The sequence below is a fragment of the Camelus ferus genome, chromosome 9, assembly GCF_009834535.1.
Source record: "Camelus ferus isolate YT-003-E chromosome 9, BCGSAC_Cfer_1.0, whole genome shotgun sequence".
Classification (NCBI taxonomy): Eukaryota; Metazoa; Chordata; class Mammalia; order Artiodactyla; family Camelidae; genus Camelus; species Camelus ferus.
Genome location: NC_045704.1, coordinates 13238486 through 13264251, shown reverse-complemented (window position 1 = coordinate 13264251; position 25766 = coordinate 13238486). Strand labels below are relative to the sequence as shown.

Below are 25766 nucleotides of genomic sequence, written 5' to 3'. Positions count from 1 at the left end.
GGCGCCGACATCGCCTCCCATTGGCCACTGGGCGCCGTCCGTCAGTCTTCTGTTAAAGGGCCCACGACCGCCCGGGAGCTGGTGTGGGGGGGAGGAGGGAGGAGGAATTTTTTGGCGGGGGAAGGTGGGATTTTGGGGGCGCTGGTGAGCACCCCTGGATCTGGCGGCTGCGGCCTCGCGGGGGGAGGCTGAACGGTGACAGGGGCAGGGGTCTATTTTAGTGGGTAGAGGATTGTGAGACTGTGAAGGGGAGGGGGGTCCCCAGCGCCCAAGCCAGAGCAAGAGACGCGGAGCCCGCGCGAGCGGCAGAAACAGGGCTCCGGCACCACAGATCCGGGCCCCGGCCGCCGCCAGGGGCCCCGCCCGGTCCCCCCACCCCACCCCACGTCCCTCCTGCAGCCCAGCTCCGCCCGCAGCCGCCGCGGACCAGGTAGGTAAGAGCCCAGCCCGGCCCGCCTGGCAGCCCCCACCTTGGGGACCCTTCGCCGAGCTTCCCTCGCCTTCCCGAAAACCTGGATAGCTTTCTTCATCCCCGGGGACCTCAGAGCCCAGATTTCACAGCCCGACCCCAGAGACTCAGGCGTGCCCCTCCCGGCTCTCTGAGTCCCCAACCGAACCCTAGAATCCCAGGCGTACTGCCGCCTTGCTCCTCCTCCGGAGCCCCAGGAGCCTGGGTTTCCCAATTCAGCCCCAGAAACCCCCTCTGGACCTAGATCCTCCTCCTCGGCCCAGTCCTGGCAGCTCCAGACACCGGCCGCGTCTGTGTCAGACTCCCCCGTCTAGGGCCGGCCGCCCCCCCTTCCGCCCTGTCGCGTCCGCATAGTCCCCCATTCACCGACCCCTTCTGCCCATCTCCGGTCCTCCGGCTTGAACAACCGGTCGAGTCCCTCAGTCCAGGCCCGCTCCGCGGCCGCTCTGGACACAGGCCCGCTCTGGAGCTGTCCATGGTCACTGTTCTCGGCAGCTTCGCCTCCCCCATCTCCTGCTGCCTTCGCCGGGGAGGGGGCGCCGGCTGCTCGGGGATCCCCTCGCCGCGCCTTTGACCCGGGGATACCCGGGCCCTCCCCGATTCGAGGACCGGGGCCTCAGGTTCTGCTGCCTAGGCTCTCAGCCCTGGCAGTCCTCAGGCCCCAGGTTTCCAAGACCCCAGCTGCTTCTTGAGGAGTCAGGGCTTCTGAATGTTCCTGTCTGGTCCACCTTAGGAATCTTGGCATCCGAGAATCCAGCTCCCACCTGGCTCTGGGAGCCCTGTCAGTCTTCACTTCCTCTGGCTAAAGGCCCCAGCTGGTAGCCCTCATCCCTCAGGATCTAAAAATCCAGTTTCCCAGCCTCTGCCTCCTTTAGAGACCCACTTCAACAGCCCCTGTTCCCCTCAGATAAATATACCCAGCCTCCTGGCACCCTAGCATCTGCTCTCTTAGGGATTCAGGCGCCATGACTCTCTCTCTTTCAGGGACTCAGAATGCAATTCTTAAAGCAGTTCTCTGGTTTCCGCCCACCCTCCCCCTTGGAGACCTAGAGGCCTTGTCCCTGATCTTGCCTCTCCTCAGGGACCCAGGAGTTCAGTACCCACTTTCTGTACTGCCCCCCAAAGCCAACTACCCCTGCCCTCCCTTCCAACAAGGACTCGAGCTCCAAACTTCCATCTCCTGTCCTTTGTCACCACAAAGATCCTGGAGTCCAGTTCCCCAACTCTGCCTGCATTCCCCACACCAAGTACCTAGCCCCTCAGCTCTTACTCTTAGGGACCCAGATCCCTACAGCTTCACCATCGCCCATCAACTTGACATCTATGGTGGCCTTGAAAAAAACCCCACTTCATCCCCATATCTCAGATTCTGGGTTCCCTACTTTCTCCCCAGAGACCCCTGAGCTTCTTGAGATGTTTCCAGTACCCCATCATGATGTTTTCTTATCCTGAGTGATGTCCCATCCTTCAGGTACACTCTCAGGCTGATGAACCAAACATACATCCCTTCCTCAGATGTGTTCTATGGCCTAGGCTCATTTTGTGATCTAGAACTGTTTTCCCCATTTCCAGGAAAACATGTGTCCTGGCAATGCTCCATGTTCTAGATTCTTTCTAGATCCTAGAACACTGCCAGTCAGCATCTCTGTTCCTTCTTCACCCAAAGCATGTTCTAAATTCTAGGTTAGATGCTAAGTTCTCGGCATGGCTTTTCCCAGGTGAATTCAAATATTTAGATAATGCTCCCAAGCTAAATTCTGATCCCACCCTCTTCTCCTTAGATATGTTCCAATTTTTCAGAGACAGTCTCAAAATTTCTGCTGAAATTTCATTTTGGGTGTGTTCTAGGTTCCAGCCACATCCTAGGCATTGTTCTAGAGTCCATTCTCTTCTTCCCAGGGGAATTCTAAGTGCTAAAATGTGTGGGTTCTTTGACGGGCTCTACTCTTTTTCCAAATTGTGCTATCAATTCTAGAATGCATTTTCCTATTTCAGGTTCCATCTGATTCTACAGTCTTAAGTCTCAAGGATTCCCACTGAAGTGTTGTATGTTACATCTTCCTGCCTCAGGTTTTATGTACTAGGCCCATCCATTCCCACCTTTTCTGTCCTTCTTTTCCCAAGTGTGACCTTCGTTTAGAACTTGTCCCCTTGCGGACTGTGGGCTTCCTCTATCTGCTACTTCAGCATTCTAAGCATGCTCTAGGCTCTCTCCCCTTCTGGAGTCTTCAGCCTAGAAATGTCCTCATTTCTAGAACATCTCCCACCTCCACCCCCTTTGCCAGCTCAGTCCTTATGCCAGTAAATTCTCAGTTCCCGGAATGCATCCTTCTGCATCTTCCTCCAGGCAATTCTGAGTTCCAGGCAAGCTCCTAACTATTTTCTAGGTTTTCCTTTGCCTCCAGGGCATGTCCTGAATTCTAGGGCATGTATTCTCCCTTCTGAGTTCCAGCATTACCTAGACACATGATAAAAACTAAGAATGCAACCTTTGCTATAGTCTGTGTTATACCTTAATCCCTGGTAGGTTCTGAGTTCCAGATTATGTCTCCTGATAGGTTTGTTACACTTTGCATCAGGTATGTTCTTAGGTATCGATATGCTCCTCTCTATTTTTGGGGTTCTGGGGTGACCTAGATACTCCTTTAAGTTATTAGACTGCTCTCGGCTGGTCCAAGGTTCCAGACCTAGGTTCTAGATAATGCCTCTCTATTTGGCCCTACATGCAGATCTTACCCCAAGCACATTGTAAATGTGGAAAAACATGTCCTTTCTGCACTCTGTACTGTGTCTTCATGCCAGTGGCTTTCTAGATTCTACACCCAGCCTAGCTAAATCTTGTTTCCTTCTCAGTGAATTTGAAGTTCTAGAGCAGTCTCTGTAAAACATGCTGTGTTGCACCTTATGAGTAGGTTCTGGGGTTTCAATACCATGTTGGTTTGGGGCCCAAGTTTTGCTTGCCTGCTTATAAAAATTTTCTCTGAGTGTTGGGGTTCAGGTGTCCAGATTCCCAGTTGCACCTCTACAAAGACCCAAGATGCAGGCACCCAGCTGCCTCCCCTCCCAAGTCCCAGGGCCCTCAGTCCCCTCCTCTCCTCATAGGAGTCCAAGGTCCCAGTCCCAGGCTTTGGGCATAGTCTGAATATTGGGTGGGGCTGGGAATTATCTACTCTTAGAACCGGTTATGCCTCTGCCTAAAGGGAGAGAAGGAAAGGAGGGAACAGAGTGAAAGCCCCTCCTGCTTTCGGCTCTGCCAGCTAGACCCGTCTGACCTGATGTCTGACCTGATGTGTGCTGAAGGGGTGGCTCAGGAGACCGCCCTTTGTCTCTGCCCACAGCTCATGCACCTGGACTCCTGGGGCCTGGGGCCCCGGATTTCTGGGTTCTGAGGAAGGAGAAGTCTGAAGGCTGTGATTTCTGGGTCTCAAGCTGAAGGTTGAAAGCCCAGACTCTTGTGTCCTGGGAGGAGGGGGATATGGTCTCTGAGTCCTGGGACTAGGGAGGAGAAGGCTGGAGGCTCAGTCTGGGGGAAGAAAGCGACAGAGAGACCTAGACTCATGTGACCTGAGGGAAGAGGGAGCTGGATCTCGGGCAGAGTGGGAGATCACTGGACAGGCCCCCACCATTTTTTTTTCCCAACTGGAGTGGGTCTTTAGATGCTTCTGGAGCTGGGGTCCAGATATCTAGATATCTGGGAAGTTGAAGGAAGCAGGAATCGGGCTGGATAGCATATGAGAACCATCCCTATGACATTATATGGCTAACTAGGTACCAGTGACCTAATTTCTGTAACCCTGTTTTGGGGGCATCCTGAAGGCATGGTTCTCGCCTGGGCCTGAGTCTTCTCACTCAGGCAGTTGGTTGAGGGGGATTCTCAGCAGGGCCAGAATAGGTAGACCGATTTTTCCATGTTTGCTCAAGCAATGGGTCACCTGGCTTTGGTTTCTCTGAATAGGATGGGCCTAGATTTGCTTGCTGCCAGTGTCTGATGAAGTCTGACCTCAGTTCCTCCAAATGCTCTTAACCAGGTAGCCATGTATGGTTTCCTGAGAGCAATGAGCTTCACTTTATTCTGTGCCATGGTCGGAATGGATGGGCCTCAGCTTCTTCTGGGCAGTGCTTGGGTTGCCCTGCCCCAGTTTTCACTAAGTAGTATCCCAGTGACCGTGCCTCGGTTTCCCTTCCTGTGCCTTGACCAGGACGGTCTCGGTTCCCTGGCCCCTCCCCACACCCGCAGGCCAGCACCGCCGCCATGATGTGCGAGGTGATGCCCACCATCAGCGAGGATGGCCGGCGGGGCTCGGCGCTGGGCACGGACGAGGCGGGCGGCGAGCTGGAGCGCCTCATGGTCACGATGCTCACCGAGCGCGAGCGCCTGCTGGAGACACTGCGCGAGGCGCAGGACGGGCTGGCTACCGCGCAGTTGCGGCTGCGCGAGCTGGGCCACGAGAAGGACTCGCTGCAGCGCCAGCTCAGCATCGCGCTGCCCCAGGTCTGGGCGGGGCCAGGGCGGGGCCTGCGGGAGGTGGGGCCTCGACCAGGGAGGGCGCCGGGAGGGCGGTCCGGAAGGGGTGGGTCTTGGCACTTGGGGGTGTGTGGCTTGAGGATGATGGGCGGGGCCTGAGCCGCTTGAAGGGGCGGGGCTTGGAGAGGAGGGGCGGGGTCTCCAAACCTCCCGGTCCTAGGGAATGAGGGAGATGCGCAAAGGATTGATTCAATCGTCCCGATTCTTCCCACGTCTGGACAGGAGTTTGCGGCTCTGACTAAGGAACTGAACTTGTGTCGGGAGCAGCTACTGGAACGGGAGGAAGAAATCGCAGAGTTGAAGGCGGAGCGGAACAATACGCGGGTGAGGGGTCTTGGGAGAGGGGCCTAAGTCGCTGGGCGGGACCCCGGGGTGTTGTAGCCTGACCCATCCTTTTTCCCCATTTCGCCTTTCTGTCTTCTCCTTGCTCCCACATCTTGGCCGGACTCCTCCTTCCTTCATGTCCTCTCTCCTATCACCTTAACCATTCTTGTTTCCCTACCACTCTTTCCTTGACCCCTTCCCTACCTCCGCTATCCTGTTCTCTTTTCCTGACCTGTCTCTCTCCATACCCCTTTGCTTGGCTCTACTTCTTCCATGTGTCCACCCCCACCTGTCTGAATCCTCTTCCTCTACTCTGCCTCTTTTTCCTTGACTTTTTTCCTCCGCCCGGTGCCCTTATCCCTGTAGCTTCTCCTAGAACACCTGGAGTGCCTGGTGTCCAGGCACGAGAGGTCACTGCGCATGACTGTGGTAAAGCGCCAGGCCCAGTCCCCGGGCGGGGTCTCTTCCGAGGTGGAGGTACTCAAAGCTCTAAAATCCCTCTTCGAGCACCACAAGGCCCTGGATGAGAAGGTATGAGAATCGGAAGAGCCTGGATGCAGAACTGGTTGGTGGGGGGCTTCTTGAATGGAACAAATTCTGGCTGTGATTTGTTGGGGGTCTCCCAAGTGGGAAGAAAGTTGACTGTAATTAATTGAGACAGGCTACGAAGACTAGGACCTGAGTGGCTGATAATAGAAAAATGTTCTAGGATAGGGGATACCAGTGGGTGGGCTTCACACTTATAAACAGAAGAATGCTAGTGTTGCACCATCAGGCCCATCCTATCTCATCGAGAACATCCCAATTGTTCTCTATTGGATCTGCTCTCTGTTTCACTCTGTCTTGTCCGCATCCCCAGGTCCGGGAGCGGCTGCGGATGGCCCTGGAGAGAGTGGCTGTGCTAGAGGAAGAGTTGGAGCTGAGCAATCAGGAGGTGAGGACGTGGCCAAGAAGGGGGAGGGACTAAGGAACTACAAATGGCCTCCATCTGATTGGGTGGATTCCAGAATCTCCTGGGGGCAGGTCTAGGGCAGAGGACCAATGGGGTTGGACTATGGAGAGAACCAGCGGGGTTCCTAAGGAGGAACTCACTGGGAAGGACTAAGGCGGTGGGGAGTGGGGGGCGAGTACTGCCCCGTGATAGTGAGACTAAGAGGAGAACCCAGAACTGGGGCTGGGGCTGAGGGAAAGAACTGAAGGAGGAAACGGTTGGGTGGGGAAAGTCAAGGCTAAAGAGGACACCTCCTAAAGTTAAGAATAAGGGTGGACTTACTGAGGGCACAGGGTCTAAGGGTAGACTGTGGGATGGGGGTGGCCCCAGCAGGACCAGTGGCAGTGGGAAGAACGGGGGTTTTAGGACCCCCTTTACCCTGATCTCTCTTTCCCATTGCCAGACTCTGAGCCTTCGAGAACAGCTGTCTAGGCGCCGGTCGGGGCTAGAGGAGCCCGGGAAGGATGGGGACGGGCAGGTAAGAGGTGGAATTCTTTCCCTCCCCTTAATCTTCATTGGTCTTCATCCCTGTGATTCCCCACTTGGCCCCCTGACTTTGTAACAGCCCTTTTAATGTTTGGTATGATTCTCATTGATCCTAGGACATCTGAACCCCTAAGACCCTTACTGGCCTTTGACCTCTGATTCAAGTCAGCTAGCTAACTTTCGTGACCTCCACGGCCCTTACATGGCCTTTGATTCCCCCTCCCCTCCATCAACTTTCTCCTTGCATTCTATCTATATCTCTGTGCCCCCACCCTGGGTTCTGTCCCTTTCTTCATCACTGTGCGCATTCCAGACTCTTCCCAATGGTCTGGGTCCTGGAGGGGATTCGAACCGGCGTACAGCAGAGCTGGAGGAAGCCCTGGAGCGGCAGCGTGCGGAGGTGTGCCAGCTGCGGGAGCGCCTGGCGGTGTTGTGCCGCCAGATGAGCCAGCTGGAGGAGGAGCTGGGCACCGCCCACCGCGAGCTGGGTAAGGCCGAGGAAGCTAACTCCAAGCTCCAGCGCGACCTCAAGGAGGTGAGGCCGGAGCCCCTGGTGGGCTGCCCTCTGTCCCTCCCCTCCCCCCAACCCTCGCTGTCTTTTTACCCATAGTCACAGAGCTCATGCACCTGGATTCAGTCCACAAGCTGTATGGACTCTTCTTTTTGAGCCTCAGTTTCCTCACCTGTAAAATAGGATTTATGACCCTTGTCAGAGGGTTGGCACATTACACGTACATGGTAGTCCCCCAGATCCTGGTCGTAGTTGTTATGTTATCATTGGGAAATTCTCTTGCACCTCTCAGTTTAATTCCTTTGTCTGCATTTGACCCCATCCTGGCTGAGACTCCTTGATCTTAACTCCCACTTGCAAGGGCCTTCTGGGAATTGTAGGGATTCCTGAAGGCATTGGATGAGAAAGAAGAGTGAGCACTTTAGTTTTCATCATTCACTGGGACTTTTACTTCAGGTATTAAGCGTGGGGCCTGATGGGAGGTGTGGTCCTATCACACAGGCTCCCAGACAGGAGTCCATCTCCCATGAGGTCCTGGAGCTCCTTCTCTTGTTTTTTAATCCTGTGCTACCCTGAGGGCTCTTGGGAGATGTTTCCTTCCAGATGGAAGGGATCTTTCCTTCCTATGAGACCCTAGGGCTCTTGCTCTGTGATTCTAAACTGGGCTATGACAAAGTTGCTGAAAAATCTAAGGCCTGGAATTTTTTTTCCTGTGGGGGGAGGTAATTGGGTTTACTTATTTATTTATTCTTAGAGGAAGTACTGCAGATTGAACCCACGATCTCATGCATGCTAAGTATGGACTCTACCACTTGAGCTCTTCCCTCCCCATTAAGGCCTGGATTTTTGAGGCGAGTGGGCCAAGAAGAGGGAGGAATTCCCATCCCATGAGGCTCAGTCAGTAATGCCCTAGGACCTTATGGGAGGTGTTGTACCACCATTTTAACTATCATGTCGCAGGGGATCTAATGTTGGCTATTCCTGGGAGCTCTTGGCAAGTGTTCTATCATTCTGACTGCCCGATGGCAGGGGACTTCATTTCCCAGGATACCTTGGGGTACCTGACCTGGGGTTCTAAGCCTAGGGTACTCCCAGGGCCTTCTGGGAGCTGTAGTCCACGTGGCCCTTTGTCATCTCTGCAGGCGCTGGCCCAGCGGGAGGATATGGAGGAGCGGATCACAACGCTGGAGAAGCGCTACCTGAGTGCCCAGCGCGAGGCCACGTCTCTGCACGATGCCAACGACAAACTGGAGAATGAGTTGGCCAGCAAGGAGTCCCTGTACCGGCAGGTGGGGGCACGGCCGGGGAGGGGCAATGGGGGCGAGGCCCGGCCTGTGTGACTTAACTCCTCCCCTCCCCCCTGCCCATGTGCCCCAGAGTGAAGAGAAGAGCCGTCAGCTGGCCGAGTGGCTGGACGACGCCAAGCAGAAGCTGCAGCAGACGCTGCAGAAGGCGGAGACCTTGCCTGAGATAGAGGCGCAGCTGGCCCAGCGCGTGGCTGCGCTTAACAAGGTGAGAGGAGGCCTGGAATTGGGCCTTGAGTTTCTGAGGAGAGGGGGCAGAACTTGGAGGAAGCGGGGGCCTTGAGTCTGGCGGGTAGGAGACCTACAGCCTGGATTCTGTGGAAAAGGGCAGGGACTGGGGTCTAGGAAAGAGACATGACTTGAAATGGGGGAAGAACGTAGAGGTTCTGTGAGGGGTGGTGCCCTCTGGTTCGGATAGAAAGAATGAGTGAAACAGGAACCGAGAAAGGGACGGGGCCTGTAGACGAGCGAAGAGGGCAGGGCTTGAATCTTGTATGTAAGGTCTGGAGTTCCGTGGGGGAGGAGCCAGGAGCTCCAGGGGCGGGGCCTGGAACCCAGCCTGGGAGGAGGTGGGGCCTGGAGCCTGAGCGGGTTCTAGCCGGGCAAAGTCAGATGCGATGAGTTCCATCTTCCAGGCGGAGGAACGTCATGGGAACTTTGAGGAGCGGCTTCGGCAGCTGGAGGCCCAGTTGGAGGAGAAGAACCAGGAGCTGCAGCGGGTGAGGGCGGGGGCTTTGAGGCTTGGAAGAGGAGCCTAGATGAGGGGGCTGGGCTGCTGGGGTCGGGAGCTTGGAGAAGGGGCAGCGCTCTGGGCTTGAGTACTCTGCTCTGGTCTATTTTGGGCAGGCCCGGCAGCGGGAGAAGATGAACGATGACCACAATAAGCGGCTGTCTGAGACAGTGGACAAGCTGCTGAGCGAGTCCAACGAACGGTTACAGCTTCACCTCAAGGAGCGCATGGGGGCACTGGAGGAGAAGGTGCGCTCCGACCTAGGGCTCTGATAAGTTAGAATCCTGAGGCCCCACACCTTTCCCCAAACCGTTATTGGGGACCTCCTCAAATCTGGGCACCCCAAAATCGAATTGGACTGATTTCTCTGCTCTCTTGCTGGGACCACCATTCTTTCACCTAGCCGAAACACCCTAGAGCTGAATTCTAGGGGGCACTTATACCCTGAATTCTTAGCTCTCCCTGAAGCCTCTAACCCTATGGACTCTCAAACTCTGACTCCTCTGAGGTTATACAGGACGCTGAATTCTGGGCTCCCTGGGACACACCTCCCCAGCTGCATCTTTGGCCCTACAACCCTCTCCCCCTCCAGCTCACCATTCATGCCCTCATTCCCCCTGGGGTCCTCTCTGTGCCCTGGAGGCTGCTTCCAGGCTCCGCCCCCTCACTGCACAACGCACCCCCCCACCCCCGTCCCCAACAGAACTCGCTAAGCGAGGAGATTGCCAACATGAAGAAGCTTCAAGATGAGCTGCTGCTCAACAAGGTAGGGAGAGGCCTGGGGGGCTGTTCCTGGGGCTGAGGGCCAGGGAATTGGGGCAGGCATTGATGGAGATGGTCTGAGCCTGGCTGGGAGGGGCAGATACTCAGGGTTGAGGAAGATTCTGACCTGACATCTCCAACCTCCCCACAGGAGCAGCTCTTGGCGGAGATGGAGCGGATGCAGATGGAGATTGACCAGCTGCGGGGGAGGCCACCATCCTCCTACTCCAGGTAATGGTAGTCTTCCTGCCCCATTTCTGCCTGTGGATCCCCCTTGGCTAAGCTCATCCCATCGATCCATGTCTCCCCCCGTCACTCCTAGTCTGCCTGAGACTTCCACTGATCCCTATTATTTTTGACCCCTGACTTCAGACCATTTTTCCTGGCCTTCGACTTGAGATCCCTCTTCCACTCCTCTTACCCCCAGGTCTTCCCCATGACCAGTTTCATCTGTGTCCTTTTCCTGGCCCCATGGTCTCTGACTACCCTCTTCATGCCCACAGGTCCCTCCCTGGCAGTGCCCTGGAGCTCCGTTACTCCCAGGCACCCACATTACCTTCTGGCGCCCACCTGGACCCCTATGGGGCTGGCAGTGGCCGGGCAAGCAAGAGGGGCCGCTGGTCGGGGGTCAAGGATGAGCCCTCTAAGGTCAGCAGCCACTTCTGGGGCCTAGCAGGGCTTGGAAGGGCAGCGGTGGGAAGTGGATCCTGATATGCAGGGCTCTGAGCGGGGGTTGAGTTGAGAAGCAGTCCCCAGGACCCACGCTGTCTTCTCTCCTTCTTCCACAACTCCATCACCCCCACTTGCCTCGACATCTCTTCACGTGGATGTCCTACTGCCTGGTGAGAACTTAAGAGGAACGATGGGGTGGGTTTGGGGGGTCGGTGTGCAGGGTGTAGTATCCTAGAATGGGTGGGGCCAAGTGAAGAAAGGAAGTGGATTGGGTCAAAGGAAACCCCCAGGGGAGGAGGCGGAGTCATGGGTGGACGGGAAAAGGGACCCACCAAGAGAGAAAACTGGGCTGGGAAAAGTGTGGGGGTTGGATCATATGGTGAAGGCAGCCCAGGTCGTGGGACTTGGGCATGGTCATAGAAGATGGAAAAGGTCAGGAGAGGTGTGGGAACACCCCTCACCTACATCGGCCCCTGTCCACCTGACATCCCTCTGTCTCCACACAGAGGCAGGAGTGGGAGCGGTCTGCCCCTGCAGGGTCCATGCCACCTGCATTCCCAGGGGAGCTGGATGGCTCCGATGAGGAGGAAGCAGAGGGGATGTTTGGTGCCGAGCTGCTATCCCCCAGTGGGCAGGCCGATGTACAGACGCTGGCCATCATGCTTCAGGAACAGCTGGAGGCCATCAACAAGGAGATTAAGTGAGCACTGGCCCAAATCTGTTCTGCTCTGCCTGAGCTCCCCCTGCAGCCCCTCTGGCTCTGGAGACTGATCTGAAGGCCTAAGCCTAACCTTTCTCCTCCTATCCACAAGGAATTTTCCCAGGCCAACACTCTCTCCACTATCCAGGAACCCCTAAGAATATATTCAGAAGTCTCCTATGTGCTATATGTATACATTACACACACACCCCTCCACAGCCAGTCCTCTCAAATTCCCAACGTAGCAAAGGCTGCATCCCCAAATACCACAATTCACAGTCCGATACACCAAGAATCTTCCAATACATCATACGTTCTATGGGTTCACACAAACAGTACCCAGAGACTCCCAGTGCCCTAAGAATCTCAACACCACACAGGTCCCCAGTCCAAAGTACCTGGAGAACCTCAACTCTAGATACCAAGAATTTCTACCTAATATAATAAGAATCTTCAATTTATTAAGAATCCCCCATCACATAAAGTCTACCCTGCTTTTCCAGCAATTGCCCTATTTGGCAATTCTCTAATAACACACTCTCCATGGGACCCAGCAACTACATCAACATGACCACAATCTTCCATTCAAAGACATTCTGACTTGAGGCGTTGACTCTCACAAAATGACTGTATGACCTTCCTAGATCCTAGGCTGACCTCAGAGTCCCTGATCTTAGCCTGAACTTATTAAAACCTTGCTCTTGCTCTCTTCCTTGGAGCTTGACCTCTTCCCCATAGTAATCCCTTTATGATTTTCCAGAACCACTTGGTTATCCTCACAGTCACCCTGGTGTAGACTGTGATCAATTTGTCTCTCTCCATGACCTCCTGAGTCTATCGTGGCCCCTTAACTCCCCCTTGAACCTGTGAAGCCATCATGGATCCACCAACACTCTCTAACCTCATTGTGCCTTCCCCAGAATTATTTTTGACCCACCAAGCCTTCTTGGCTCACTGGGATCCCCAGACTCCCTCTCCTATTGTCTTCCTCAGTCCTCTCACCCCATCTTACCCTTTCCTTCCTCAGGTTAATCCAAGAGGAGAAGGAGACAACAGAACAAAGGGCGGAGGAGCTGGAGAGCCGGGTGTCTGGCTCTGGCCTGGACTCATTGGGTCGCTACCGAAGTAGCTGCTCACTGCCCCCCTCCCTCACCACCTCTACCCTTGCCAGCCCCTCCCCTCCCAGCTCTGGCCACTCAACACCCCGTCTGGCACCCCCTAGCCCTGCCCGCGAGGGCACTGACAAAGCTGTGAGTGTTCTTAAGTCTCCTCAGCTTGCTGGTGGTGGTGGTGGCGGGAGGTCATAAACAGGGCTCCCTAACAACGGTCAGCAATGACTGTCACACCAGTGGTTTCAAAAGCAACTTTAGCTTCCCTGAAAGTTCCAACTCAAAGGGCAATGGGGAGGCTGAGCCACGGGGTTCCCAAACCCTAACTTGTACTTCAGTCAGATCGGATCTAATTTTACCTACTTTACACATTAGGTGTCTAAGTAGGATTTAAAAAAAACGTTTCTGTAACTAAATATACGTTTGAGAACTACCGTCACATCCTGAGAATTGACCTTGGAGGGAGGCACAAGAGCTATACGCCCTATTTAATTGCCTTAAACACAGCTTTCCTACTTTCAGAACCTGTAACACATTAGCTTTCCTTGAGGTTGAGCAGATCCCACTCCTGACACCAGAAGCTAAGATAATACATATGGACTTGTCAAGCTCCAGGGGGACTGTACTAGTTGCCTTTATATTTCTGCAGCTCACTCCCACTTAATCTGGGCTACTTTCAGGAGTAGTGCCCCAAGTCAGGGACATCCCAGACACCTAGTAGATATCCCAACTAGTGAGGGTCCCCAGCATGACCCCTCCAACTCAGTCTAGCATCTCTACCTCTCTGTCCCCAGAATCATGTCCCCAAGGAGGAAGCTGGGGCTCCACGGGGAGAGGGGCCAGCAATCCCAGGAGACACCCCACCTCCTACTCCCCGCTCTGCCCGCCTTGAGAGAATGACCCAGGCTTTGGCACTGCAGGCGGGTTCCCTGGAAGATGGAGGACCGTCACGGGGAAGGTCAGTAAGGATAAGGGATGGGACAGGGAGGGGCTTACTTAGAAGGATAAGATGGGAGTGGACAAAGACTTGGGATGAGAGGAGGCATTCCAGATGGGATCTACCTTCACACTGTCCTGCTCACTCAGTGAGGGCACCCCAGATTCCCTGCACAAAGCTCCCAAGAAGAAGAGCATCAAGTCATCCATAGGCCGTCTCTTTGGCAAGAAGGAGAAGGGGCGAATGGGACCACCAGGTCGGGACAGCTCTTCTCTGGGTGAGTACACTGATTCCCTCCCTCCCATCCTTCCTTTCTCCCTTCCTTTCTTCTTCTTTACATATTCACTTGACATTCATTCCTGTCTTCATTTGGTAATTCATTTAGAACCTAGAACCTTGGTAGAGGTAGAGGGGAGGAAGAGGGACAAGGAAATGGCACTCCAAGGCCTGCCTGAATGACTGGTGGGCAAATGGATTTATTTCATTTACCTATTTTTTAAATAGAGAAAGAGGGAGGGACATCTTAAAGGCAGGGCACCTGGTATGCTGGAGCCTGCTTGTCTGCTTGTGACATCCAAGTTAGTTAAATTTACAGGAATTTTGTGAACTGCTTTGATAGCTGGAAATTGGTGGAATTATTTACATCATGGAAATTGGCAAATGCTGTTAATCAGAAAATATCCCCTCCTTTCCCAGGGAGCCAGTTGTTAAACATTTACCAGTACACCCCTGTCAGCTTACCAAGGCCAGCCCAGTGAACCCAGCCCTATTTTGGGGATTTCTCCAATTCCTTGTCTAGGTAGTGACACTGGTCCCTGTCTGGTTTTTTCACTCCCTCTGTGTGGCCTCATTTACTAATCCCTCTGGGCCTCTGCTTTCCTGGCATCCTTCTCAACACCCCCAGCATCAAAGATTCTGCCTCCCCTTTGAGACTCTCCAAATTTTGGCCCCTCCCTGCCTCCAGCTGGAACACCCTCAGATGAGACATTGGCCACCGACCCTCTGGGGCTAGCCAAGCTGACAGGCCCAGGAGACAAGGACCGAAGGAACAAGAGGAAGTGAGTGAGTGTGTGTGTATGTGTGTGTGAGGGTTTTCTGGGAGGTTGGTGGTCATAAACGAGAAGAAAATTATGGGAGAGGGTGTTGGTATCCTGAACTTGCTTGCTTGAGGACTTGGGAACTCCCAGAGTTTTTGTTTTTTTGTTTTTTGTTTTTTCTCTTTTCTCTTTATTGGTGTGTGTGGTGGGGGGGTAGGGAGGAAGACTATTACAAAGATTCACATGTATTTTTTTAACCATCTGTCATGTTTCCTACATTCAGAAAAAGTGTTTTGGTGGCAGGGTGGGGGCTTGTTGACGTGGAGGGCCATCCAAGAGGGTTGGGTATCTCTGGCCCTGAGAGCTCCTGCCCTGGCCCCCTCTCCCCAGGCATGAACTTCTGGAAGAGGCCTGCCGTCAGGGCCTGCCTTTTGCTGCCTGGGATGGGCCCACTGTGGTCTCCTGGCTGGAGGTACTGGTGCCCAGAAATGTCCTGACTTTTGATCCCTAACCCCTCTGAGAATCCCAGCATGAGGGCTGGCCAGGTCCACCCAGCACCATCCTCCTAGCCCAGAGGCGGGGGTGGAGGGTGAGGTCCTGGGTGGAGTCAGGCTTCTTGTAGATCTTCTTGTTGCTCTTTCTTCTCCCCTCACCCCTGTCTTTCTGGCCATGTTCACCTTGGTCCTGTTGTCTCTTGCTGTCTCTGTGTCTCCCCATCTCTCTCTCTCTCTCTCTGAGATTCTCTATCTCTATTTTTCTGCCTCTCTCCCCATCTCTATGTTCTGGTCATTCCCTGTATTTCTTCCATCTCTCTCACAATGTGTTTTGTGACTTTCTCTCCTCATCTCTGTCTCTCATCTCTGTGTGTCTCTCCTCATCTCTGTCTTTCCCAACTCGCTCTCTTTCCCCTTTGACTCTGGTATAACTCTCCTCTGACTTTCCTCCTCTGTCTCCCTGTGTCTCTCTCTGACCCTCATATCTCTTTCCTTTGCCCTGTCTGGTCCTCTCACTGCTAACTTCCCATGTCTTTCTGTTTCTCCTCCACTTGCGTTTCCCCATCTCTGTCTCCCTCTCTTCCTTTCTTTCTCTCCTCCCATTTCTCCCAACTCTTCTCTGATATGTTTCTGTCCCTCTGTTTCATTTCTTCCCCCTCTCTTCCTTCCTCCCTCCCCTCCTCCGGTCCAGCTGTGGGTAGGCATGCCTGCGTGGTATGTGGCCGCCTGCCGGGCAAATGTCAAGAGTGGTGCCATCATGGCCAACTTGTCAGACACGGAGATCCAGCGTGAGATCGGCATCAGCAACCCTCTGCACCGGCTCAAGCTGCGCCTTGCCATCCAGGAGATGGTCTCGCTCACCTCACCCTCTGCTCCTGCCTCCTCCCGAACGGTGAGTGTCCAGGAGCCAATCCCAGCCCTTGCTGCCTTAGGGCCCCGCCCACTATCAGAGTAGCCAATCCTGGGCCGGCTCACTCCAGCTTGGTCGGGTAGACCCTACTCCCCATTGTCTCTGACCTGGATTATCTCTGGGGTGGGGTCTCCCCTCAGGTCTCTCTGCCTCCCTGCTACTCCTAACCCTCATTCTGTCTTACATGCCGTCGCAGCCAGAGGGATCCCATCCTGGAAAAAAGCCAAATTCATATGGTTCTCTACAAGGCCCTGGATGAGGGGCCCCTGGCCCCCTTTTTCTCCTCTGCTCCTTGGCACTTGCTGCTCCCTTTGGAGCCCTCCTTCCCGTTTTCCCTAAGTCTGGGTCCTTCTCATCCTTGAGGTCTTAGCTTAAATGTCACCACCTCCAAGAGGCCTCCCTAACTCAACAGCCAAACTAGCCACCCGCCCCATCACCCCAGCACATTAACACTATTTTTTCCCTTAGCATTTACTGCTTTCTAATATTTTATCATTTTGTTCCATACAGAAAATTATGTGTTCCCATGCCTAATTCGGCTCCTCCAGGAGCCACGACCCCCTTCCCCTCCCCTATCCAGAAGCTCTCTCACAACTTCCATAACACCCCTCGCCCCTCAGTCCACAGGAAACGTGTGGATGACACATGAGGAGATGGAGTCCCTCACGGCGACGACAAAGCCTGTGAGTGCCCCCTGCCGGCAGCCTTGGGGGTGGCACTAACTTTCCCTGGGGAGGGGCGGGGGAGTGGTGAGTCTGTGGCTGTCTGTCTGTCTCTCTGTCCCTCCAGCCCTCCTCCACCTGCCCCTTAACCCACCCCTTCTCTCCCCTCTTCCCATTAACTGGTCAGGAGACCAAGGAGATCAGCTGGGAGCAGGTAGGGGGCGCGGGGCGGGAAGGGGGCGCATGAACAGGCTGTGCATGCTGCATGGACGCTCCTCCTTCTCTGAGCCCCGCCCCTACCCTCGCCAGAGCATTCCATCCTTACCAAGGGGCGGGGGGCGGGGAATGCTGCGCAGAGCTCTGCTCTGGACTGTCATTGCAGCTTGATGAGGGTCGGTGTAGAAGCCCTACTGTTCCATTGTTAGTGGTGCACGGGTCATTCCAGTATGTTGGGTTGCGGAGGCTCCAGGGGCTGTTTCATTGCTATAACTAGAGGGAGATGCTGAGCAGCTCTTTTCCCCCTGGTCGAGAGGGAAGCGGGATTGTTCCACTGGAGCAAATGGGAAAGCATTTGGGGAGGGGGCGGCACCTCAGGCTGAGAAGTTGGGGAGAAGCTACATTTTGTTCTCAAGAGGGGAGAGGTATGAGCTCACACGAGGTAGAGGAGCTGTGTTGGGTCTTGTTTCCCTCAGGGGAAGGTATAGATGGTGTTCTTATACTAAAGGGAGTAAAGGATTGTGGGTTGATCCAGAATATTGGTCTGGGTCAGATACAGCATTAGACTAGTATTTTCTGGGACAGTGCAAGAGTGGTGTTTAGATACATTATTCTTTGTTGGGGAGAGAGCTATGTTGGAAGTATCCGTTGTCCTGACTTGGGGGAGTAGTGATGGACTGGTCCATTGTTCTGCGTTGGGACAATGCTAAACTAGTCCTTCTTAAACTTTAATGTACAGTTCAGATCACCTGAGGATCTTGTGAGAATGCAGACTTCGATTCAGTAGCCTAGGGTGGGGTCTGAAATTCTGTAACTCCAGCAAATTCACAAGTGATGGTGATGCTGTGGGTCCAAGAACCACAGTTTGAGTAGACATGGGTCTATGCTCTCATTATGAAGGAGGAGACAATTTTGGATTGTCCATTGGCCTGAGCAGAGATTGGCCACTGTCCTGCTATGGGGTGGAGAAAGAACAACCTCGGATGGGGGAGGGGGTTAGGCTGTACCCTTTCATACATACACGGGAAGGGGTCAGAGGGCCTGACCCCTCCCCCACCTGCCCATGGCCCCAGATCCTGGCATATGGCGACATGAACCACGAGTGGGTGGGAAACGACTGGCTGCCCAGCCTGGGGCTGCCCCAATACCGCAGCTACTTCATGGAGTCTCTGGTGGATGCCCGCATGTTAGATCATCTTAACAAGAAGGAGCTCCGGGGCCAACTCAAGATGGTGGACAGCTTCCACAGGTGGGGGTTGCCTGGCTAATGATGACAGTTCAAGGGGGGAAGCCCCATTCCTAGAGAGTCTTTGGCAAATAAGACCAATGATGGGGAATCCCTTGGACTATTTTTCCGTCCTTTAGTTCAGGTTCTCTGAATAGCCTGACTCCTGTGCCTCATCGGCCCATGAGATGGCCCACTAGGAAAACTCCAAATTCTGAGACAGCTTGGCTAGTTGAGCCCATACCCCTTCCAAGATGACCAATAGGAACCGCCTGTTGAAAATATCCCAACTCCTGGGAAGATCAGCGATCAATAGAACAGATCAAATGAAGCAATTCCTCGCTCTTTCCCAGGAGATCACAAACAGCGGGAAGGTCCCAATAGAGGCGACCATCACTGGGGTTGTGAGGGCTCACCTGTGACTCCACTTCCTTTGCTGCTCAGGGTGAGTCTGCATTACGGGATCATGTGCCTGAAAAGGCTCAACTATGACCGGAAGGACTTGGAGCGGAGGCGGGAAGAGAGTCAGACCCAGATCCGAGGTGAGTAGAACAGTGTAAGTGTCGCAGGGAGTTAAGTGGAGGGGTTTGGGGCAGGGCTGGAGGAGGCATAAATAGCGAGGGGGAGGAGCCAGCATAGGGGCGTGGTCAGAAAGAGGAAATGGGGGTGGAGATACGGGATAAATTGAAAGGGACTGGCCCCAGGAGGGGCACAGCTGAGGGTCCATTCCGTCCCCAGACGTGATGGTGTGGTCCAATGAGCGGGTCATGGGTTGGGTGTCCGGGCTGGGCCTGAAGGAATTCGCCACGAACCTCACGGAGAGCGGGGTGCACGGGGCGCTGCTCGCCCTGGACGAAACCTTCGACTACTCCGACCTGGCCTTGCTCCTGCAGATCCCCACGCAGAATGCACAGGTGAGCTGCAGTTAGGCCCGGGACATTCTGGGCATCCTCACCTCGCAGACTGCACGCTGCAACCACTCTCTCACCTCTTCCCCCCAGGCCCGGCAGCTCTTGGAGAAGGAATTCAGCAACCTCATCTCCTTGGGCACAGACAGGCGGCTGGACGAGGTGGGCGCAGCTTTAGTAGCTTAATAGGAGACAACTCTAAGCGGCACCTCTAGGGTCGGAGCTGAAGGGGTTGGACTTGACTTTCCCAACCAGTGATGGTGGAAGACGGTCCAGGGGAGGGGCGGGGTTAAAGAGGGAAGGGACGTGGAGAGGGGTGGAGTCAAGGATAGGAGTGAAGTCGAGAGGGGTGGAGTTAAGGGAAGGGGCGGAATCGGTACGCGGCCCTGGTACCTCACCGGCTGCCGGGCCCTTATACCTAGGACAGCGCCAAGTCCTTCAGCCGCTCCCCATCCTGGAGGAAGATGTTCCGAGAGAAAGACCTCCGAGGCGTAACCCCTGACTCAGCTGAGATGTTGCCCCCCAACTTTCGTTCCGCCGCAGCAGGGGCCCTGGGCTCGCCAGGGCTCCCTCTCCGCAAGCTGCAGCCGGAAGGTGGGCGGATCCCCAATGCGACAGCTCCTCCTCCCATCCCCTTGGGGTGGGAAGTGGAACTCAACATTCCTGAAGCCTCCAGCCTAGTCCTTTCCCCTCTACCCATGACAAATGGACCGCTCCAATCCTCAGGGTGTGGAATGGATTAATCCCACACCCCCTTTCCAGGATGGGAAATGAACTGGTCCAGTGTCACCTGGGGCACTTTGGAAGAATCCAAGACTGTGGGAAAGGGAGGGAAACCAGCTTGGAGCCCGGCTGTCGTTGTCATCTCGGGAGGGGAAATCTAAGAGAGGAAGCTTGGGGCTGAGGATCGAAGAAACACTGGGGGACACTGGGGGAGAGAGAGAGAGAAAGAGAGTGAGTGTGTGTGTGTGTCTGTCTGTGTGTCTGTCTCTCTGTCCGGGGGGCTTTCCAGGCTGAACCGCTGTTCGCTCTTCCTCCAGGCCAGACTTCTGGGAGTTCCCGGGCAGACGGCGTTTCTGTCCGGACCTATTCCTGCTAGTGTAGGCCTCCAGGTGAGGACTGTAATGGGCGACCTTGGGGTTCGGGGCGGCACGACGGATCCTCACAGCTGCACGTACTGCTCGGCGTCAATGCAGGTGACCTCATTCGGACGGAAGAATCTTTCGGAGGCTCTGTTCCCCCCCCCCCCCTGCCCAGAGTATGGTCTCGCCGGGGTGAGCGTGCTGCGAAGCTCGCGCCGCGGACTGGACCATTTGTACAGACAAGCGGGGAGTGCTCGTCCTTGCTTCACAAATGGACTGGGCCTGGACCAAACCACATGCACTGGACTGAGAGGGGAAAAGAAGAGGGCAGGAAGAAATCCCGCCCCAAACTTGCGCCTCCCTTTCCTCTACTTTGTAATTTATTGATCAATTTCCAATGGGAGACGGGTGCCCTATCCCCGCGGGAAGGGGGCGGGGCTTCCCTCCTGGGCCGCATGCGGGGAGAGGCTGCACTTTCTCTTCTTCCCAGTTGCGGGGCCCAAGTCTTCCTTCTTCGTCCGAAAGGAGGGGAGGGGGGACGCGCTGCTAAAAGCCTCGCCCCTTGTGCCACAGCCCTGCCCCTCCGCGTCAGGTCGAGGGTGCCTGGGGTCCGCTGCGGGCGGGGTTCCCTCTTCCTCTCCAGTGTCTCGTGTCCCTGAGGCCCTTCTGCCCTCCGTGCTGTGGCCGTGTCCGTGCCCCGGGGGCAGTGGGCGCAGAACTGCGCTCCCCGTTCCGCTCCGGCTCCGGGGTTTGCATGGGAGAATCCTTTCCATGATGCTACTGGGCGACGTGGCGTGGGGGGAGGAAGGACGGTGGGGGAGCCCTCGCCCCCGACTCTTGGTCGGCCTCCCTGCCCCAGGCGTCACTCAGTGATCACGGGTAAAGAGAACTGTTTCAAAAAGCTCCGTGTTGACTGATTTATTTAACAGAACCTAAGGAAAGCAAACCAACCACCTCGAGGACCCAGGAGTCTCAAGCCCCACCTCTCTCAGATCCAGGAGTTCAAGTCCCCAGTCCCCACCTGTGTTCCCCAGTGCCCAGAGAATCCAGATCCCCCCCCAGACAATGAGGTTTCGGGGAGCACATTTATTCAGAGAAATAAATAGGGCTCGTGGAAAGGGGTTGGGAGACCAGGGAGATGTGTCTGCGCTGCAGCCGCGAGCCTGGGTCAGGGTTCCGGAGTTTCCAGCATGCCTGCCAGGGCTCTGGAGAGAAGGATGCAGAGGTTAGACAGCCGAGGTGTCCAAAGCTCACCCCAGGGCGCTTGGAGATCATTAACTTGCCCATTTTCACCAAGGGGGAAATAGTCTCAGGGTCGTCCAATAATTCATACTGGGACAGCACCTTTCCAAACAGGGCCCTTAAACTTCCCCCTCCACGCACTTACTGGTACAGGGACGAGGAGAAATAGTCGACGTAGCTTCCTGTGGGAAAGAAGAGGCTTGAGGGGTACTCCACAGGTGGAATTAGGGGGCTACTTTTCACTCAGTCTGGGATCAGGACTAGCTCCGCCTCCTTTTCCTGATTTCTTCCCCCCTCAAAGAATTCTTCTATTGAGACTCCTTCAAAGGTCCCACTCCTTCCTCCTTGCTCTAGATGCTTTTCTCTAGTAGCCCCACCCTCCCTGCCCTGTCCTTCGAATTCCACTTGCCTTGGCCCCGGCCTCTCGGTTCTAGACCCACCCCTCAACCCTCCAGCCAAGTCTAACCTCTTAGGCTTTGGCACCTATCCCCAACCTTCCCGCTGCCCAGGCCCCGCCCCTCCATGTTCCTCCGGTTCCAGCCTCAGATTCTCGGCCCTGGCCACGCCCCACAACCTTCCGGGCCCGACCCTCAGGTTGGCCCCGCCTCCACACCAGGCCCCTCCCCTTCGTCACGTTTTTCCTCGGCCCCGCCCAAGCTCACCTGGAGTGCAGACCGTTTCGCAGACTAGCGGGCAGAGGTAGCAGAACTGGCAGTGCTGAGGGCGTGGACGGGGAGAGAGAAAAGGCGGTCGGACGTGGTCTGGGGCGGAGTCAGGTTGGGCCGGGGGCCGTACAGGGGCTGGAGGCTAGCTAGGTGGAAGTTAAGGCTGAGGCAGGATCGGGTTTGGAGTCAAGACTACATCAGGGTAAGGCGGGTCAGTTTAAGGGCAGAGGCCAGAAACTGGGGCTGGAGGTGCCCAGATGGTCCCGGGCCATTCTGAAGCCTGGTGGGTTCTTGAATCTAAGGGAAGTCTCACCTGGCACTGGTCGCAGTGCTCTCCCATGTTCTCCTCGTCACAGTGACAGTTCTCACATTCAGTGCATCGCTGGGGACCAGAAGATCCTGGTTAGATAGAAACTCTAACCCCATTTAGGAGCCACTTGCCAGTCCTCCAGCCTGCCCCCTGGACGTTTCTCCAACACCTCACCCTCATTATCTTCAACATAACTCAGTATTTCCCCCCGATCTGCTTTCCACTCACCTTGTTTCCCTATTGGAGAGCGCTGCCACGTTCCCTGATCACTGTGGGCTGAAACTTCGGGTACTCTCTTCACCCCCTCCCTCCCTATTCTCCTCACAGTCTGTCAGTCTCCAGTCCTGTCCCACTTCCCCTGGCTCCACCTTGCACCCTTCTCTCTGTCCCCACATCCACAAGGGCAGCTCTTTCCTGGACCGTTGCGCCAGCCTCCTCCCCGGTCTCCTGGCCTCCAGTCTCTCCCCAACGTCACCCCCGAAGTATCTTTGTTCACTGAGAACTACCCCTGACCCTCCTTTGCTCAGAGCCCTCCCAAGGCACACCACAGCCCTGGAACAAATTCTAGTAACAGCTTGGTGGATGGATCTGGGTTGCGGACATACATTGCAGAAGGAGCAGTAGCCACACAGGGACCCTGGCTGGTAGTTCCTGTACTCCTGGGCATCCTGCGGATCTGTGGGGACAAGAGGGCAGCAATGACCCAAGCTGACTCCACCCCTCCCCACTCCCATCCAATCAGATCACTTACCCATGTCCTCACCACTCTCCTCCTCACTGGAAGCACTTCCAGCCACCTCCCTTCTGGCCAGTGGGTTGGGGATGATGGTGAAGGGAAGCTTGTCTTCCTCCAGCCCTTCCTCCTCATCTTCTTCCTCCTGGTGGTCTTGACTCAGTGGGACCCAAACCTCAGCCCTCTCTTTCCTCCTTTCTTCCGCCTCTTCTTCATCCTCTTCTTCCTCCTCCTGGCTCAGGCTGAGGCCATGACCTTCCTCCTCATCTTCCTCATCCTCCTGGTCCAGTCTGCCATGGTGGGTGCTTTCTTCTCCCTCCTCTGAACCTTCATCATCTCCTTCATGGGAGCTGTGGTCCTCTTCCTCCTCAGAATCACTCTCCCTTAAATGGCTTCTATCCTTGACCCCTATGTGTTCTGGGGGCTGGTGGCTAATCTCCTCTTTGATGGATCCTCTGTGGACAGTCCCTTCATCGCTATGGCCTTGCTGCCTGTGACTGGGATCCTGGTGGCCAAGCTTGGCAGAGATGTCTTCATCTTCCTCCGTGGAGACTCCGTGGTAGTGATGGTCAGCGGCTGCTCTTTTATACTCACCTGGGAAGTCCTCCTTCTCAGTGCTCTTGTGGCCTTGGAGTTGGTGGCTTGCAACATGGCGGCTGAACTTTACTGTGACCTCCTCCTCTTCCTCCTCTTCCTCATCTCCAAGGCCATGGTGAATATGTCTGGGAACCTGGTGCCAGTGTTCAGTGGACACAACCTCATCCTCATCTTCCTTGTCTCTGTGGCCTTGGTGTCTGTGGCTAGAGATATGATGGTGGTCATCTGAGACATCCTCATCCTCTTCCTTCCTATGGCCTCTGTGCCTGTGGACTTGGTGTCTGTGCTCAGTGGAGATGACATCATCATCATCATCATCATCATCATAATCACCTTCTCCTTCTCCTTCTCCTTCTCCTTCTCCTTCTCCTTCTCCTTCTCCTTCTCCTTCTTCTTCTTCTTCTTCTTCTTCTTCTTCTTCTTCTTCTTCTTCTTCTTCTTCTTCTTCTTCTTCTTCTTCTTCTTCTTCTTCTTCTTCTTCTTCTTCTTCTTCTCCTTCTCTTCTCCTTCTCCTTCTCCTTCTCCTTCTCCTTCTCCTTCTCCTTCTTCTCCTTCTTCTTCTTCTCCTTCTTCTTCTTCTTCTTCTTTGTGGCCTTGGTGTCTGTGGCTGGGGCCATGGTGGTGGTAGTCAGCTGAGACAACCCCATCCTCTTCTTTCTGATAGTCTTGGTACCTGTGGACTTGATGTCTGTGCTCAGCGGAGATGACATCATCTTCTTCTTCTTTTTCATGGCCTTGGTGTCTGTGGCTGGGGCCATGATGGTGGTGTTCACCTGAGACATCCTCATCCACTTCCTTCCCATGGTCTCGGTGCCTATGGGCCTGATGTCGGTAATCAGTGGAGACGCCTCCCTCCTCCTCCTCATCTTCTTCATCCTCCTCTTCTCCATGGCCTTGGTATACACGCCTGGTGATATGATGGTGATGCTCACTAGACACAACTTCGTCCTCATCTTCGTCTTGATGGCTGTGGCTCCTGTGGCTGGGGAAGTGGTGCCTGTGCTCAGCTGAATCATCCATGTCTTCATTCACAGGGCCTTTGTGCCCATGGGCTTGCTGAATCTGCTCTGTGAATTGCTCCTCATCAGAGACATTCTCATCTCCCACCTCGTGGCCTTGGTACCTGTGGCCTTGGACTTGGTGATGGTATTCTCTGGATACATCTTCATCCTCCTCTCCATGGTCTCCGTGGCCCCAGAAATGATGTCCATTCTCTGTGGGAACATCCTTATTCTCATCTCTATGGCCTCTGTGGCTGTGCGTGGCATGACCAAACTCACCTGACACGTCCTCTGAAGACTCCGAGACTCCTGCATTGTTGTTCCAGTTGCTGGGGCCCGGCGCAGCCCCTCTCAGCTGCTGGGTCATGGCTTGGGGGAGGAGTAGGCTGACCACAGCAGCCCAGAGGAGAGACATGTGCAGCCATGGCCCAAGGTGGCCCATGGGGACAGACAGGCAGCAGAGCTTCTCCCAGGGCTGGTTCCTGCTGCTGCTGTGGCTATAGGAGTGAATGTTGGGGTCCTTGTCACTTCTGGGGTCCTTCTCTTTCTTTCTCCCTGTGTCTTTGCTGTGTCTGTCTCTGCCCTCTGGCCTTCACTACCAAACTCTGGACACCCCTCTGAGGCCGCCTACAGAGCCCCCTGACCCCCCTCTCTGGCCCTCCCTCCCACTTCCCAGCCAATAGGGTCTCTCCCCTCCCTTCTCTGTGTCTAAATTTACTCTGAGTTATTCTGGGTTAGTCCCCGCCTGCCCCTCCCCTCCTGCTCCTCTTCCTCCTAGCTGGAGAGTGGGTGGGTGAAGGAGCCTCCCCTTGGCCAGGAGAGGGGGACCCAGAGACTTGACTTTAGACTGCCAATAAGCTCATGTTTGGCAGCTGCAAAGACAACGGCTAGATTTTTAGTGGGTCAGTTTGGCGGAGCCTGGGCCAGCTGGGTGGGGAGCAGGAGGGATGTATCTGAGGGGTGAGACCCCTGACAAGGAAAGATTGGGGGTTAGGTTATGGGAAGTTTCTGGCTGGAAGGGGCTACTTAGCTGAGACAGTGAATGCCAACATGGAGGCCCTGGAGAGGGGTGAAAGGAATTTTGCTTCAGCACACGTACCCGTGACCTCCTGTCCCTGGAACTCTGATCTGGGGGCAGGGGATGGGGCCAGGCCAGGGCTATAA

General features: G+C 55.1%; 2 protein-coding genes across 5 annotated transcripts; one reads left to right on the top strand and one right to left on the bottom strand.

Moving 5' to 3' along the window:
* Window positions 1-103: 103 nt before the first annotated feature.
* On the top strand, window positions 104-20955 carry PPFIA3 (PTPRF interacting protein alpha 3). Of its 4 annotated transcripts, XM_032485571.1 has the most exons (30): window positions 104-430; window positions 4707-4961; window positions 5217-5318; window positions 5685-5849; window positions 6178-6252; window positions 6713-6787; window positions 7109-7330; window positions 8449-8595; window positions 8684-8818; window positions 9246-9329; window positions 9457-9588; window positions 10044-10106; window positions 10254-10333; window positions 10606-10750; window positions 11287-11474; window positions 12502-12724; window positions 13378-13541; window positions 13670-13797; window positions 14485-14578; window positions 14948-15029; window positions 15743-15943; window positions 16582-16644; window positions 16811-16837; window positions 17913-18088; window positions 18509-18606; window positions 18803-18978; window positions 19066-19134; window positions 19395-19566; window positions 20013-20084; window positions 20169-20955. In XM_032485571.1, exons 2-29 carry the CDS (start codon window positions 4722-4724, stop codon window positions 20069-20071), a joined length of 3585 nt encoding a protein of 1194 aa, XP_032341462.1. In that variant the 5' UTR covers window positions 104-430; window positions 4707-4721; the 3' UTR covers window positions 20072-20084; window positions 20169-20955. The 4 variants fall into 4 exon arrangements, with proteins under 4 accessions (XP_032341462.1, XP_032341460.1, XP_032341461.1 ...); XM_032485569.1 differs by having other exon boundaries at window positions 20013-20955; XM_032485570.1 differs by having other exon boundaries at window positions 104-434; window positions 20013-20955.
* Window positions 20945-25243, bottom strand: HRC (histidine rich calcium binding protein). Its single transcript, XM_032485581.1, has 7 exons — window positions 24195-25243; window positions 23023-24084; window positions 22877-22947; window positions 22275-22343; window positions 21959-22013; window positions 21442-21478; window positions 20945-21259 (listed from the first exon to the last, which is right to left on the bottom strand). Exons 1-7 carry the CDS (start codon window positions 25042-25044, stop codon window positions 21223-21225), a joined length of 2181 nt encoding a protein of 726 aa, XP_032341472.1. The 5' UTR covers window positions 25045-25243; the 3' UTR covers window positions 20945-21222.
* Between the last annotated feature and the right edge of the window lie 523 nt (window positions 25244-25766).

Excerpts from the sequence above, each read along its gene's own strand:
- PPFIA3 (XM_032485571.1), top strand. The coding sequence starts at position 4,722 with ATGATGTGCGAGGTGATGCCCACCATCAGCGAGGATGGCCGGCGGGGC. Across the intron at positions 10,751-11,286 it reads TCAAGGATGAGCCCTCTAAG|GAGTGGGAGCGGTCTGCCCC; the intron begins GTCAGCAGCCAC and ends ACACAGAGGCAG. Across the intron at positions 14,579-14,947 it reads GACCGAAGGAACAAGAGGAA|GCATGAACTTCTGGAAGAGG; the intron begins GTGAGTGAGTGT and ends CCCTCTCCCCAG.
- HRC (XM_032485581.1), bottom strand. The coding sequence starts at position 25,044 with ATGGGCCACCTTGGGCCATGGCTGCACATGTCTCTCCTCTGGGCTGCT. Across the intron at positions 22,344-22,876 it reads GCTACTGCTCCTTCTGCAAT|CGATGCACTGAATGTGAGAA; the intron begins GTATGTCCGCAA and ends TCTGGTCCCCAG. Across the intron at positions 22,014-22,274 it reads AGCACTGCGACCAGTGCCAG|CACTGCCAGTTCTGCTACCT; the intron begins GTGAGACTTCCC and ends CCACGCCCTCAG.